This window comes from Mustela lutreola, chromosome 14 (assembly GCF_030435805.1).
Source record: "Mustela lutreola isolate mMusLut2 chromosome 14, mMusLut2.pri, whole genome shotgun sequence".
Taxonomy (NCBI): Eukaryota; Metazoa; Chordata; class Mammalia; order Carnivora; family Mustelidae; genus Mustela; species Mustela lutreola.
Genome location: NC_081303.1, coordinates 37,268,239 through 37,285,128, shown reverse-complemented (window position 1 = coordinate 37,285,128; position 16,890 = coordinate 37,268,239). Strand labels below are relative to the sequence as shown.

Sequence of the window (16,890 nt, the reverse complement as noted above, 5' to 3'; positions counted from 1 at the left end):
AATTGGTTTAAGCAATTTTTAATCCCCCTTTATCTTAGGAAAGTTGAGTCCTTTAACAAAGATATCAAGATACATCCAGGAAGAATCAAAATAACCTTCCTCACCCACACTGAGAATTTATAACCACTCTCCCATCTTTTTCTTCTGCCAATGTTTCTGTGTATTTGTATTTGTCCTGATAGTATATAAATCTTATACTTGGGGTTCTTTTTGATGAGGTTCTTTTTTTTTTTTTTTTGCTTTTATATATATACATATATTTTTTTCCCTTGTCATATACTTTTATCAGTCTTTTTGTTTGTAAACATCATTAATCTTACCTTGGGGCCCATTTGGGCTGAGCCTTCTCTTTTATCTTTCTTTTTTTCCTCTCTCTCTCTCTCTCTTTTTTTTTTTTTCCTTTTTTCTTTCTTTTTTCTCTCTTTCCTTTTTCTCTCGTTTGGGTGGGGACTCCTGATTTCTCAGAAGCATTCCAGGGTGCATCTTGACTGCACCATGGTCGATACATCCAGCTACATCTGTTCAGCCATCGCTCACCAAAATGAGTAGGAGGAGGAATGCCCAACAAAAGAAAAATTCAGATGATGGGCCTTCTGCAACAGAGCTAATGGCTATCAACATAGACAATATGTTGGAAAGGGAATTCAGGCTAACAATTATCCAGGCAATAGCTAGGTTGGAGAAAGCCATGGATGACCAAACAGAATTGATTAGGGCAGAACTAAAAGCCACTAGAGATGTTGTTCACAATGTTAGAGCAGAACTGAAAGCCACCAGGGATGATTTTCACAATGCTCTCAATGAGTTCCAATCTAATCTAAATTCTCTAAAAGCTAGAGTAACTGAGACAGAAGATAGAATTAGTGATCTGGAGGACAAACAGATAGAGAGAAAGGACCAGGAGGAAGCCTGGAACAAACAGCTTAGAAGCCACGAAAACAGAATCAGGGAAATAAATGATGCCATGAAACGTTCCAACATCAGAATTATTGGAATCCCTGAAGGGGAGGAGAAAGAAAGAAGTCTAGAGGATATAGTGGGACAAGTTCTCCACAAAAATTTTCCCAATCTCCGAATGGAACCAGCATTCATGTACTAGAGGCAGAACGGTCTCCCCCCAAGATTATAGATTCTCGAAAGTCCTTGAGACACCTAATAGTAAGAATGAAGAATTATAATTGTAGGCAGGCCCTCTTGAAGGCAGCTAGGACAAAGAAGCTCCTTACATACAGAGGAAAGCCCATCAGAATAACATCAGACCTTTCCACAGAAACCTGGCAAGCCAGAAAGGGCTGGCAAGATATATTCAGGGCACTAAATAAGAAGAACATGCAGCCAAGAATACTTTATCCAGCAAGACTGACATTCAAAATGGATGGAGAGATAAAGAGTTTCCAAGACTGGCAAGGCTTAAAAGAGTATGTGACCACCAAGCCGACACTGCAGGAAATATTAAGGGGGGTTCTATAAAAGAGGAAAAGTCTTAAGAATATCATTGAACAGAAATATAGAGACAATCTACAGAAAGAAAGACTTCAAAGGTAAGACAATGTCAATAAAAACATATCTATCAATAATCACTCCCAATGTGAATGGCCTAAATGAGCCCATAAAATGACACAGGGTTGCAGATTGAATAAAGCAACAGGACCCATCCATATGTTGTCTACAAGAGACTCATTTGAACCTAAGGATACACCCAGACTGAAAGTGAAGGGATGGAGAAGCATTTTTCATGCCAATGGGCCTCAAAAGAAGGCCGGGGTAGCGATTCTCATATCAGATAAATTAGACTTTAAACTAAAGACTATAGTAAGTGATACAGAAGGACACTCCATAATTCTTAGAGCGACTATCCACCAAGATGATCTAACAATTGTAAATATCTATGTCCCCAATATGGGAGCAGCCAAGTACATAAGAAAACTGTTAATCAAGATAAAGAGTCATATTGATATGAATACATTAATAGTAGGAGAGCTTAACAGCCTCTCTCAGAAATAGATCATCCAAGCAGAAAATCAATAAAGAAACAAGAGAATTGAATGACACATTGGATCAGATGGACCTCATAGATATATAACGAACATTCCACCCTAAAACAACAGGATACTCATTCTTCTCAAGTGCACATGGAACCTTCTCCAGAATAGGCCACATACTGGATCACAAATCAGGGCTCAACTGATACCAAAAGACTGAGATTATTCCCTGCCTATTCTCAGATCACAATGCTTTGAAATTGGGGCTCAATCACAAGGAAAAGTTTGGAAGGAACTCAAACACCTGGAAGCTAAAAAACACCTGCTTAAGAATGCTTGGATCAACCAGGAGATCAAAGAAGAACTGAAACAATTCATGGAAACCAATGAGAATGAAGACACTTTGATCCAAAACCTATGGGATATAGCAAAGGCGGTCCTAAGGGGGAAATACATAGCCATCCAAGCCTCCCACCAAAAAATTGAAAAATCCAGAATACACCAGCTGTCTCTACACATTAAAGAACTGGAGAATCAACAACAAATTAAACCAACTCCACACATAAGAAGGGAAATAATCAAGATTAGAGCAGAGATCAATGAGGTAGAAACTAGAAATACAGTAGAACGTATCAATGAAACTAGAAGCTGGTTTTTTGAAAGAATCAATAAGATCGATAAACCATTGGCCACACTAATCCAAAAGAAAAGAGAGAAAGTTCAAATTAATAAAATTATGAATGGAAAGGGAAAGATCACAACTAACACCAAGGAAGTAGAAACAATCATCAGAAGTTATTATCAACAGTTATATGCTAATAAGCTAAGCAACCTAGATGAAATGGATGCATTCCTGGAAAACTATAAGCTCGCAAAATTGAACCAGGAAGAAATTGACAACCTGAATAGACCGATATCTAGTAATGAGATTGAAGCAGTGATCAAAAACCTCCCAAAAAACAAGAGCCCAGGACCTGATGGATTCCCTGGGGAATTCTACTAAACTTGCAAAGAAGAAATAACACCAATTCTCCTGAAGCTGTTTCAAAAAATTGAAGCAGAAGGAAAACTTCCAGACTCTTTTTATGAAGCCAGCATTACCTTGATCCCCAAACCAGGCAAAGACCACACCAAAAAGGAGAATTTCAGACCAATGTCACTGATGAATATGGATGCTAAAATTCTCAACAAGATCCTAGCAAACAGGATCCAACAGCACATTAAAAAGATTATCCACCATGACCAGGAGGGATTCATCCCTGGGTTACAAGGATGGGTCAACATTCGCAAATCAATCAATGTGATAGAACAAATCAATAAGAGAAGAGAGAAGAACCACATGGTCCTCTCAATTGATGCAGAAAAAGTATTTGACAAAATCCAGCATCTGTTCCTGATTAAAACACTTCAAAGTATAGGGATAGAGGGAAAATTCTTGAACTTCATAAAATCTACCTATGAAAGACCCACAGCAAATATCATCCTCAATGGGAAAAAGCTTGCAGCCTTCTGTTGAGATCAGGAACACAACAAGGATGCCCACTCTCACCACTCTTGTTCAACATAGTACTAGAAGTCCTAGCAACAGCAATCAGAAAACAAAGAGAAATAAAAGGTATCCAAACTGGCAATGAAGAAGTCAAACTCTCTCTCTTCGCAGATGACATGATTCTTTATATGGAAAACCCAAAGACTCCACCCCCAAACTACTAGAACTCATACAGCAATTCAGTAACATGGCAAGATACAAAGTCAATGTACAGAAATCAGTGGCTTTCTTATACACTAACAATGAAAATACAGAAAGGGAAATTAGAGAATTGATTCCATTTACTATAGTACCCAGAACCATAAGATACCTGGGAATAAACCTAACCAAAGAGGTAAAGGATTTGTACTCGAGGAACTACAGAACACTCATGAAAGTAATTGAAGAAGACACAAAAAGATGGAAGACCATTCCATTCCATGCTCTTGGATTGGAAGAACAAATATTGTTAAAATGTCTATACTCCCTAGAGCAATCTATACTTTTCATGCCATTCTGATCAAAATTCCACTGGAATTTTGGAGCAAATAATCCTGAAATTTGTATGGAATCAGAAGAGACCCCGAATTGCTAAGGAAATGTTGAAAAAGAAAAACAAAACTGGGGGCATCATGTTACCTGATTTCAAGCTTTACTACAAAGCTGTGATCACCAAGACAGCATGGTACTGGCATAAAAACAGACACATAGACCAGTGGAACAGAATAGAGAGCCTAGATATGGACCCTCAACTCTATGGTCAAATAATCTTTGACAAAGCAGGAAAAAATATGCAGTGGAAAAAAGACAGTCTCTTCAATAAATGGTGCTGGGAAAACTGGACAGATATATGTAGAAGAATGAAACTCAACCATTCTCTTACACCGTACACAAAGATAAACCCGAAATGGATAAAAGACCTCAACATGAGACAGGAATCCATCAGAATCCTCGAGGAGAACATAGGCAGTAACCTCTTCGGTATCAGCCACAGCAACTTCTTTCAAGATATGTCTCCAAAGGCAAAGGAAACAAAAGCGAAAATGAACTTTTGGGACTTCGTCAAGATCAAAAGCTTCTGCACAGCAAAGAAAACAGTCAACAAAACAAAGAGGCAACCCACAGAATGGGAGAAGATATTTGCAAATGACAGTACAGACAAAAGATTGATATCCAGGATCTATAACGAACTTCTTAAACTCAACACACACAAAACAGATAATCATATCAAAAAATGGGCAGAAGATATGAACAGACACTTCTCCAATCAAGACATACAAATGGCTATCAGACACATGAAAAAATGTTCATCATCACTAGCCCTCAGGGAGATTCAAATTAAAAGCACATTGAGATACCACCTTACACCAGTTAGAATGGCCAAAATTAGCAAGACAGGAAACAACGTGTGTTGGAGAGGATGTGGAGAAAGGGGAACCCTCTTCCACTGTTGGTGGGAATGCAAGTTGGTGCAGCCACTTTGGAGAACAGTGTGGAGATTCCTCAAGAAATTAAAAATAGAGCTTGCCTATGACCCTGCAATTGCACTACTGGGTATTTGCCCCAAAGATACAGATGTAGTGAAAAGAAGGGCCATCTGAACCCCAATGTTTATAGCAGCAATGGCCACAGTCGCCAAACTGTGGAAAGAACCAAGATGCCCTTCAAAGGACGAATGGATAAGGAAGATGTGGTTCATATACACTATGGAGTATTATGCCTCCATCAGAAAGGATGAATACCCAACTTTTGTAGCAACATGGATGGGACTGGAAGAGATTATGCTGAGTGAAATAAGTCAAGCAGAGAGAGTCAAGTATCATATGGTTTCACTTATTTGTGGAACATAACAAATAACATGGAGGACATGGGGAGTTAGAGAGGAGAAGGGAGTTGGGGGAAATTGGAAGGGGAGGTGAGCCATGAGAGACTATGGACTCTGAAAAACAATCTGAGGGTTTTGAAAGGGGTAGGGGGTGGCAGGTTGGGGGAGCCAAGTGGTGGGTATTAAGGAGGGCACGTATTGCATGGAGCACTGGGTGTAGTGCAAAAACAATGAATTCTGTTATGCTGAAAAGAAAAAAAAAAGATCGTAACGGACTACTATGCACAATTATATACCAACAAATCAGATAGCCTGAAATAAGTGGGGACATTTCTAGAAGCATACAACCTGCTTCTATTTAAAGAAGAAATAGAAAATCTGAAGACCAAAACAAGTAATGAGATTGAATGAGTAAAACTTCCCATCAAACAAAAGTCACCTTCACTGGTGAATTCTCTCAAACACTGAAGTCCTTCTTAAACTCTTCCAAGGGGAAAAAAAAAAAAAACCTGAATATAAAGGAAAACTTCCGAAGTCATTTTACAAGGCAGCATTTCCCTAATACCAAAACCAGATAAGGACACCACAAAACAACAACAAAAACAAAAACAAGAACCCTACAAGCCCGATGAATTCAGATACAAAAATCTTCCTCCCAAATGAGCAAACTAAACAACACATTAAAAGAATTACAAACTATGATCATGCAGGATTTGGGTTGCAAAGATGGTTCAATTTATGCAAACCAATAAATATGATACATCACGTTAACATATACAAGTGCCTCAAGAAGTAAAATACCTAGGAATAAATTAACCAAGGAGGTGAAAGATCAGTACACTGAAAATTACAAGACATTAATGAATCAAAGAAGACACAAATAAATAGATAGTCTATGCTTATGAGTTGAAAGAGTTAAAGTTGTTAAAATGTCCGTACTCCAAAGACATCTATAAATTCAGTGCGATCCCTATCAAAACTTCAGTGGCTTTTTTCACAGAAATAGATAAAACAACCCTCAAATTCATCTGGAACCAGAAAAGACTGAAGAGCCAAAACCATCCTGTGGAAGAAGAACAAAGCTGGAGGCCACACACTTTATCTCAAACTGTATTCCATAGCAATAAAAATCAAAACAGTATAGCACTGGCATTGAAAACTGACACAGAAACCAATAGAACAGAACAGAATCTAGAAGTAAATCCAAGCCCATGTACCCAACCAATTTTCTTTTTTTTTTTAAGATTTTACTTATTTATTTATTTGACAGACAGAGATCACAAGTAGGCAGAAGGCAGGCAGAGAGAGGAAGGAAAGCAGGTTCCCTGCTGAGCAAAGAGCCCAATGCGGGGCTCGATCCCAGGACTCTGGGATCATGACCTGAGCCGAAGGCAGAGGCTTAACCCACTGAGCCACCCAGGCACCCCCAACCAATTTTATTAACAAGATTTTATTCACTTCAGAGAGCACACGTGCCAGTAGGGAGGGGCTGGGGGGAGACGGAGGAAGAAGCTGAAGCAGGCTCCTTACTGAGCACAGAGCCCAGTGTGGGGCTCGATCTCACAACTGTGAGATCACGACCTGAGCCAAAACCAGGAGGCGGACTCCCAACCAACTGAGCCAACGAGGCACCCCTAGCCAACCAATTTTTGGCAGAGACACCAGGAAGATGGGTCTCTTCAATAAAAAGAACTGGGAAAACTGCATATTCTCATGCAAACGGAATAATGAAGTTGGGACCCCATCTCATACCATGGACAAAATGAACTCAGGATGGATTAAAGGTATAAACATAAGACCTGAAACTATAAAATTCCTAGAAGAAAACATAGGGAGAAAGTTCCTTGGCCTTGGTCTCAGCAATGATATTTTTGGAATTGACACCAAAAGTAAAGGCAATACAAGCAAAAATAAGCAAGTGGGACTGCACGAAGTTGAAAAGCTTCTGCACAGCCAAGGAAACCATCAACCAAATGAAAAGGCAGCCTATGGAGCAGGAGAAACATTTGCAAACCATATATGTGATAAGGGGTTATTTTCCAAAATATTAAGTAATAATACTACAACTCAGTAGCAAAACAAAACAAAAAAACCAGATTGGTGATTACCAGGGTTTAGAACAGAAGACAAAAGGGGTATCACTAAGGATTTTTTAAGGGTTTTAGGATTGTTTTATTATCTCATCCATTATAGTGATTACAAAATACGTTCAGGTAGGAAAAACAAAAACAAAAACAAAAAAACTCCTAGAACTGTATACTCCCCAAAAATGAATTTTCTGGTATAAAAAAATTTTACAAATAATTCAAGGAACTGTATCAAATATTCACATTATTATCTTCATATGGTGAAAGCATGACTAAATTCTTTTGCTTTTATCCTGTATCTTCTGGAATCTATTAAGAAAATGTACTGCTTTTTTTTTTTAAGATTTTTATTTATTTATTTGACAGAGAGGGAGAGGGAGGCGGGGGGAGGGTGGGTGAGGGGAAGCAGGCTCCCTACTGAGCAGGGAGCCCCAATGCGGGGCTCGATCCCAGGACCCTGAGATCATGACCTGAGCCGAAGGCAGAGGTTTTAACCCACTGAGCCACCCAGGTGCCCCCCAAATTTATTACTTTTATAATGGAAAAACAAATGTGCTTTGCAAATAAGTAGCAAAATTACCTAATACAGTGGTTTGACTAAAACCAGTATAACACTTTCATTTAATAATATCCAACACATAGTAATAAACAGAACTGGCTAAGATTTCAAAGGATATCAGATTATGATTCACCTTATTTTCTGGATATAAAAAGACATTTTCATTTAATTAAAGATCAGCAGGAAAAATAAAGATAGCTCTGTTTTATAAATTTGGATATACCCTTGGTGAATAGTTATTATTTCTGATTCAACAATCAGATTTTTCACATAGAGGTCATGTCATTAATGAAACATTCCGTAAATGAACCTTTCTTACTTGGACTTATTTTTGTGTCATTTTCAAATGTAGGCGTAAACCTACCATCTGGTAAATGTTCTATCTTTGGCTATTTTGTGGATTTGCAGCAGTGCGAATTCATACCGTGGTCAGAATTACTTCCTACTGTTCAGACACTAATTCAAAAAGGTAAGGAGAATTACTAGAATCATACTCTGACTTCCCTAAAATGTTGGGACTGCTTTATATATAAAAGTAGTTATATGAGCAACTTTGAGGACTGACCTGTTCCAAGTTAGTGCAGAACCACTCTAGATCTGTGTTTCCAAAACATGCCTTTAAGAAAATAACCACTGAGTATTGTTTTCTGAGAAATCGAAATGTATTTGATTGAGTCAGTTGTGCATTGTAAAACTATAGCTCACTGGAAGTCTTACTAGTGGAAAGATTTGGTATTTTAATTAGCTGTGGTTACTGAAAGCAGAAGCGGGGGAGGACCAGGACCTCTTTTAAAATAGGGAAAGCATATATGTAAGAACTACACTTGATTATAAAAGAAAGAGCTAATCAGAAAAGAGGAATCATAGCTTCACAAATATCCAGATATGCTCCATTGTTCTTATTCTCAATCTTCTGCAGACTTACAGAAAACAAAGATGTGTAAAGTTGTTGTACCATGAGAGCTTGGTTGAAGTTTGAGGCTTCAGAGTTCTTGCAAATACAAGAAATTCAATAAATGCAAATTGAGTTGAATTTCTCTGAAGTCAATTTTCTCCCATCAATGAATTTCAGTTTTGTTATAAGACTTTCTGAAAGAAAAAAACCAGAGGTATCATAATTATGAAGCATCCAGAAAGTTCGGATTTTAAATTGATTTATACCAGCATTCTGTTCTATGATATTTGAGGCAGTAAGGATTAGTGGGTGATTATATTTATTTAAAACCTCTGAGTTGTGTATCATGTTAACGCTATATTGGTTATTCTAATCCTGAGCTTTACTACTACGTACAAAAACACAACTGAGTATCAATGCACATAACTCAATATCTTAATTTACCATTTCTATGGGAAACCAGAGGTATTTCCTCCAAATCTGAGATACAACTTCCTCTGGTCCCACTTTATCCTAATTGTAGGCCACGAGCTTAAAAGATACTAAAACCCTCCTGAGTTTTCAAAGCCAAACCATAACAGGAATCGAAACATCAGAACATCACAACATCACCTTCAGCTGAGCCTATGCCAAGTAAATCAGAGCACCTGGTACCAGACTAGTCTCTGGCACCAGAAACAAAAACATAACAAACCCCCACATTTTTTTCATGACAATCGAGGAAGATTCTCAGAAATACCATTAGTGATGCACAGGGCTTTGGAATGAAAACACGGGAAGCCAACTTGTCAGTATACATCAGAATTCTACACCATACTCCAGTTTATACCGACCCAGCAACTGTGCTTGTGAGAGGCTGTGTGCAGAATGACATGGGGATATTCTCTAAACTCAGCTAAGGCCTAGAAAGAACATAAATATCCATTGCTGGGGCACTGGCAAGAAGTCCCTGATACCTTCAAATACTCAGTTTTTAAAAGTTGCTGACTGGCATACACGGTATGGGAACTCGTTCCTAGGATACGGGAATGGGAAGGAGACTGTCGACCGCATGCCTTTATGGCCTTCAGAATTGTGCCCCACGCAAGTGTGTCAGCCAGTCGGTTGCTAGCATTAGAAAAGCGACCTCAAGATGAGCAAGTGAGATCTCTGTCATGTGAAGCCCTTCTGAGAAGTTTAGCTGCATAATAGTGGAAAGAGTGAGGGTGGAATTTGTAGGAAGCTGTGGGTTCAAGAGAGATTTGGTTTAGTTTTGGGGGGGTGTGAGTGTGTGTTACATTTCATTCATATGAAATTGCCCATATTCAACTGAATTTTACTAAATAGATATCAGTTTCCCCTGGTTCAACCAATAAAAAGATGGGGGATACTAGGAAATAAATATTTGTACATCAGAAAGTTTCAACAGCAACGAGACAGATGAGGGGAGGAGAAGGCTTGCCCAGGAAGGGAAGTTCTTCTGAAGGACTGCGGCAGGCTGGGCAGGAGAGCTGCTTTCTTCCTTTCACAGGAGGGAAGCGGGAGGAGAAGGGGCCTTGGGCGGTGGGAGTGTGGGTGGAGTGGGGGCTGGCACCAGCTGAGTGCCAGTGGAAGGAACAGCTGCTGAGATCAGCAGAGATGACAGGGGGACTGATGGTCCGTTCTGGCTTCTCTGCAGCTGCTGACATGGTTTTACAATGTCCAGACTTTTCCAGAAAGTACCCAGTACCCAAAAGATTAATGTTTATCTATAGGTCATTTGACACTTTTTAACTTTACCTTAGGAACATCCATGCTAGTGGACCCTGAAGGATCGAGTGAAAACCTGTTGAAGATCACAGAATACGGAGAGAACATCACTTATATTGCCACCAGAGACACAGTGTCCCTCTCTTTCCTCATAAGCTTTCTCTTAAAGAATTTCTGCCCCGTACTTCTCACAGGTATTAGGAAGATTTAAAGAAGGAGAATTTATAGAGTTAGGAACAGGCTTAGTAATTACATAGTCTAAACATTTTACTTTATAACTGGGGGGGGGGGGTATGCTCTGAGAGGCTCTAGACACTATGTCAACATGTATTCCTACCAACAGTGTTTGAATGCCCATTTGCTCACATTTGCCAGGTGAGGACGATATAAATCTTCATTCTTTGGTTCCTTCCAAGACAAATTCCAGAAGTAGAACTACAGGATCAGTGCACACATGGCCCCCACAGCCTTGGGCTGACAGCCTTAGAGTGTCCCTGACAGAAGGAGCAAAGATTGGTCTGATTAAATGTAATTACATACAAGGAAAAAATTAAAAGAACCTGCCTGATTTAAAAAAAAAAATTCACAATTTCTCAACCTGATGTTTAAATGTTTCCATCTTTTAAGGTTACCAAGTGACTAATGCATACAGCCCCACGTCTCCCATAACATTTATTTGACCCCTTCCTTACCTTTTGTTGCCCATCACCAGGGGCCCTAGTACTGCTCCCAGAGTTTCACACGGAAAATAATGAGGCTGGAACTCTCACATAATCTATACGTTGCCTCCAGTTTGGCCTTAGAAGATTCTTATTCTCGGGGCGCCTGAGTGGCTCAGTGGGTTAAGCCTCTGCCTTTGGCTCAGGTCATGATCTTGGAGTCCTGGAATCGAGCCCCACATCGGGCTCTCTGCCCGGCAGGGAGCCTGTCTCCCGCCCACGCCCCCCCCCACCTGCCTCTCTGCCTACTTGTGATCTCTGTCAAATAAATAAATAAAATCTTTTGAAAAAGCATTCTTACTCTTAATATCGGGTGGACTATGCAGTCCTGACCGTGTTCTGCTGGAGTTTGTCATCACGTCTCTCCCCAGATTGTGTCAGCAGAAACGTTCAGGGAAATGAATTGCATGCAGCAGCTCCTCTGTGCTGTGAGCTGGAATATTTGCCAGAGCCGTAAATGAGCCTTCGATTAAACACAATGGGTAACTTTGACTGTGTCCTTTTATCAGAGCTGTAAGTAATTTGAGAGGATTTCGTATCTACGTCCTGGTTTACCCAGGCTTAACCATGGTTTTTTTTTTTTTTAAAAAAACAAAAGGGAGAAAAGAATCTTTTTCATGCAGTTTTCAAATAAAATGTTACTGGTTCATCTTAATATGTTAGCATCTATTCATTTCCTTCCACCTAAAAAAAAAGTCTTTTTTTTTCCCCCCCTTAGGAGACCCTGCTGTTGGGAAAACCAGTGCCATTAATGAAATGCTTGAGAGGCTGGAGGGTCCTGGAGCACTGGATGTGAAATACAGTTCCATCTTAGGAGAAGTCCTACTGTACAGTGAAATTAAAAAATCAAGGTTGTATGTTGAAACACCAAATTTGATTTGTCTGGTAAAAAATATTTTGCTTTAACATATAAATGTGCCTTGTTTTAAAAAGCAAACCTGCTATGTAGAAATGCAGAACTCTTCCAAAGAGAAGCGAAGAAGAAAATCTGTACTTTTCCAAAGTATTAACACCTAGATTAATTCCTTTAAATGAGAGATTTTACCTTTATTTTAAATATAACTAAAATTAAAATCTCCTTTTTCTTACATAACAAAGTACAGCTATGAACTATTTATTTTCCTTCCTGGAAAAATACACCTAAAACTTGCCCAAAATTGTTGCATATCATTGGTTTTCTTGACTAGAATTTTCATCTTATCAAATATGAAATATTCTTTAAACATGGGACTCTTGATCTCAGCTCAGGTCTGATCTCAGGGTCATGGGTTCCTGCCCCATTGGGCTCCACCCACACAGTATAGCGCCTACTTGAGAAAAAAAAAGTTCTTTACAAAGAACTTTGTCTTTCTCCATGTCTCTTCCTGAAGGGAGGGATGAAAAAGAGTTGTAAATTGTGCAAATAAAAATTACAAATTTTTAAAGTTAATTCTCATTAAAATGTGAGAGAAGCACACTGTTGTTTGAACAGAATGACACGGTTGGATTCCTCCCACGCTGCACCAGGCCATCTCCCACCTGCACTCGTCAAGGCTGTCCTGTCTTCCCAAGACATCTTGAACTTCCACACATGTCTTTCCAACGGCACTTGGTAGCCAGAGCCCCACCACCTGCATGTTGCATGAATGATTTTGGAACTACGCTTAAATAAGGCTGTAAACATTTAATGTCATTGGAGTCATTCCTTATCTGAATTATTATAATCATTAGTAACAGACACTAAAAAAAGAACTCTTACTATAAGATCACTGTTTAAACTGAACAGGATTTTAATAACAAAATCACAATACAGAGCAACATCTGAAGGCAAGACCAAAGTAAAAGTGAAAGGCGTTTCTGTTGAGCCGTGCACAAGGAAAAGTGCCATTTACAAAGGGACTAGTGAGTAAATGGCTTACTACCCATCGGGCATACGAGTAGCCTGGCACCCTAGGAATTTGTCCAGTTTGTGTTTAGAGTAAGCCTATGTTGTTGAACTTAACGGTGATGGCAGCAGCACAGTCTTCTCTGTAAAAGTGTAAATGGGAAAGAGGAGTATTTGTTTCCTTGTAGGAGAACGAGGTAAAACCCAAGACACACCGGTACTTTGATTATATTTTGTTTGCATGGCTACTGTGGGAAGCGAGCTAATCTTGAATCTCGAAAACCTTGTATTCCAATAGCCTGAAGCAGAATATCAGCCTCTTTCTCTCTGAAACTCCCAAGGCAGGAGCTGAAGGTCAAGGTGCGTATTATGTCATGTGACTCTCCTTCCTCTCGCAGCCATGTGCAGGTCACCACGTGACCAGAATCTCAGAATGAACAGAATCTCAGAATGAACAGAATCTCAGAATGAACAGATTTCCACTGCCTGTTTATAATCGAGAGTCCTAAAATATCCCCACTCACCCTCAGACTGCCCTGCTGAACCCAGCAGTGGGGGTGGTGATGGCAGAGCTTCCCAGCAAGTGGGGACTCTGGCTTCTTGGGGGAACAGTGGACTCAGTCTGGAAGTCCCTGGAGGCAGGGTCGGCCTCTCCTGTTCCTTCACCCTTGTCCGAGTAACTCAGTGGTGAAGTTACTATATGCATTCTCAGGTCCTCCTGGAGAACTCGGGCCAGGGCTCTGGGAGTAGCCACCCCATTTCTGCAGAGGAAAAGCAGGAACAGACCCCAGACAGCTGCACATCGGGAAGGAAGCCTGGCCCCAGGGTTCTTGCCAGAGGAGTTTTTGGTTCTGGGTCTACTTTTGGGTTTGCTGTCGCACCATCCACAGTGGCCCTCGTGGAGGGTGCTCTCAGGGAATGTGTCCCGAGTGGACACCTGTGCCTGCTGCCTTCAGACCTCTGTGTGCACTTTCAGTACATACATACCACCTTGCACATCTGGACACTAGGAAGTCCTAAAAGCGTACTTGTGTCAGTTGTGCATAAACCACGGAGCATTCCCCCAGCTTCCCTGCTGTTGTATTTGGCTGTGTGGTTGTAGAGTCCCTGCAGACCACACCAAAGGAAGGAAGTCCTGGGAAACATTCCCCAGTTGGTATTCCTTTGCTCACTGAATTGTCCTCAGTGATTTCCTGAAAATGACAATGCTGGAGTAAAATTATATAATGTTCACATTTCCTAACACCATAAAATAAATCACCCATATGCTTTAAGTTCTCTAAATCTGTGTTTCTTTTCCATATTTGGCATAACAGATAAGCATATTAAAAAGCCAGCAGTCAAAACTGATGAAAGTTCCTTGAAAAATGATAAGAAGGGAATTGTAGTATCAACGATAAATTTTAGCATCGGTATCACAGCTGCCAAAGCCAAGGAGATGATCCTGAAGAAATTAGTCAGAAGAACCAAAGACACTCTTGGAGCGCCAAAGAACAGCAGGGTAAAAACACCTCCCGTCCCGCAGGCCAATCTGCAAGTGCTGCTGAAGCCGCGTGTGACTTGCTTTCGTTAATTAACTGTAAACAGAGAAAGCAAAGCGTCACATACACTCCTGCCCATGCCAGAAAATGCACTTAATAAACGGAGGCTCCGGTTTTCAGATAGGCATAATATTGATCAATTTTACTGATTCGGAATTACAAAAGCCAAAAGAAGTGCCTGGAGTCTAAATTAAACATGACCAGATAAGACAGAAAACGTGTTAGAGGCCTGTGGGTTTGTAACGGTGTATTTGACCACGTTTTTCTCCTGTGAGCATGACTTGAGACTGTTAAAAACCAAAATGCAGCTGAGTTAACTGTAAGGATCTATTGGCTTTGCTCACTTATTCATGAATCTTCAAGGCATTCACCTCACAAAAAGAAGGGCGTTCCAGGAGCTGTACAAAATGACAGATCAACGGGCAGAGGGGTGGGCAACAGGGTGGGGTTTATACTGGCAAAAAGCATGTTGGTTGTGGTGATGTCACTTTCCCTAAGTGGGTGGCAGGGGTCTGTCGGGCCAACGACCTGCCTAATGCTGAGTCACCGGCTTAGGATTCCATGAGCCGAAACTGTCATTAAGTCTGGGTTGGGTGCCATGGGGCTTACCATGAGGGATTCCATTTTGGGCCTATTGTCTTATTTTCTTTGTTTGTTTTAATGTTTTTTTTTTTTTTTTAGGATTGTATTTATTTATTTGACAGAGATCATAAGTAGGCAGAGAGGCAGGCAGAGAAAGAGGGGGAAGCAGGCTCCCTGCTGAGCAGAGAGCCCAATGCTGGACTCCATCCCAGGATCAAAGGCCGAGGCTTTAACCTACCGGGCCACCTAGGTGCCCCTATTGTCTTGTTTTTAACATGACCAAAAGAGGAAGAGAAGCAGATCTGCAGCCCCAGGGAAAGGTACCAAGAGAAGAGCCTTGTTGAGTGCTGTCTGCTATTTTGAAAACTTACCATTTTCTAAACTCCTCTCTTCAAAATGGAATTTGGTCTTTTGCTTTTTAACAGAAAAATAGACATGTCATTTCATATAACTTTGTTTTTACACCAGAGTGTAATTAATATTCCTAAGTTGTAATAGAAGATAAGGCAATACTAAGTGATATGTTTTAAAATCTTTTGTCTTGCTCCAGATTGTACTGTTCATTGATGATCTAAACATGCCAGAATCAGACACATACGGAGCTCAGCCACCCTTGGAATTAATCCGGCAGTTACTAGATATGGGAGGCCTGTATGACACAAAGAAGAACACTTGGAAGGTACAGCATATACAAAGATTGTGTCCCCATTAACAATGAATTAAATATTCAGAACAGTGTTGAGTGAATTGAGAAGTTTAGGAACTCTAGTCAGATGAACACACAGAACACACCGGAAACCCTGCTTGAACCATGCCGGTGGCGTCTTCTGTCATTCTGCTCGGCTCCGTAGGATTTGCTGTTAGTGGAAATTATGAGTATGGCCCTATAGGTTTAATTTCTGAGTCAAATAAATGCTCACTATTAATCACATCAATAGTTCATCAGATTTTTCAGGGCAACAGCTGTGAATATAGATGAGAAAAGCTAGCGAAAATGTTTCCCAGCACATCCTTACTGTCCGGGTAAGACCACTCTGCGTCTTTATTTGCGAGATCCCAGATCAGGGATTTTCAGTACCATTGCAAAGTCCAGCAGATTCCCAGGGCAGGATTCCTGTGTCTTTGTTTTCCTTACATTGAACCGAATCAGAATGGCTGCAGTTTTTGAAAAAGCAAATGCACTCGTCTCCTCACCCGGTTTCTTCCCTGGACATCACGAGCCCTGCACTCCAGAACAGACTTTGTATAAATGGTTGCATTACAAACAGGTTCACGACTCAGACAGACCTGGGCCAGCGATCCTGAACAGCACCCTGGCTGGTGCAGGGTGTCAGCTGGGACACCCGAGGGTCGGAACCACTGTTGGCACGCAGCCAGGAGAAGAATCCACATGCAGCCTGGGCAGGAAGGTCCCCGGGAGGTGACCTACACAACCTTGGCTTCCCTGGAGACTTACTCCATGCTCCCGAGCCCTCCCTCAGCACCAGAGTCCTCTCTGCCTGCCTCAACCATGTTGCTCAGTGTCCAGTAATTGCTTCTTCAAAGACAAGCTATGACTTGATGACATTTAGAAAGCCTTC

At 40.6% G+C, this 16,890-nt stretch overlaps 1 protein-coding gene across 1 annotated transcript in view; it reads left to right on the top strand.

The window, feature by feature from the left end:
• Nucleotides 1-16,890, top strand: part of DNAH14 (dynein axonemal heavy chain 14) — a 320,474-nt gene that overhangs the window by 192,356 nt on the left and 111,228 nt on the right. Inside the window, exons 43-48 of the mRNA XM_059145622.1 lie at nt 8,334-8,450; nt 10,640-10,798; nt 12,042-12,174; nt 13,486-13,547; nt 14,504-14,688; nt 15,861-15,989. Of these exons, the coding sequence (XP_059001605.1) occupies nt 8,334-8,450; nt 10,640-10,798; nt 12,042-12,174; nt 13,486-13,547; nt 14,504-14,688; nt 15,861-15,989 (785 nt within the window). The remainder of the gene's footprint in view (nt 1-8,333; nt 8,451-10,639; nt 10,799-12,041; nt 12,175-13,485; nt 13,548-14,503; nt 14,689-15,860; nt 15,990-16,890) is intronic.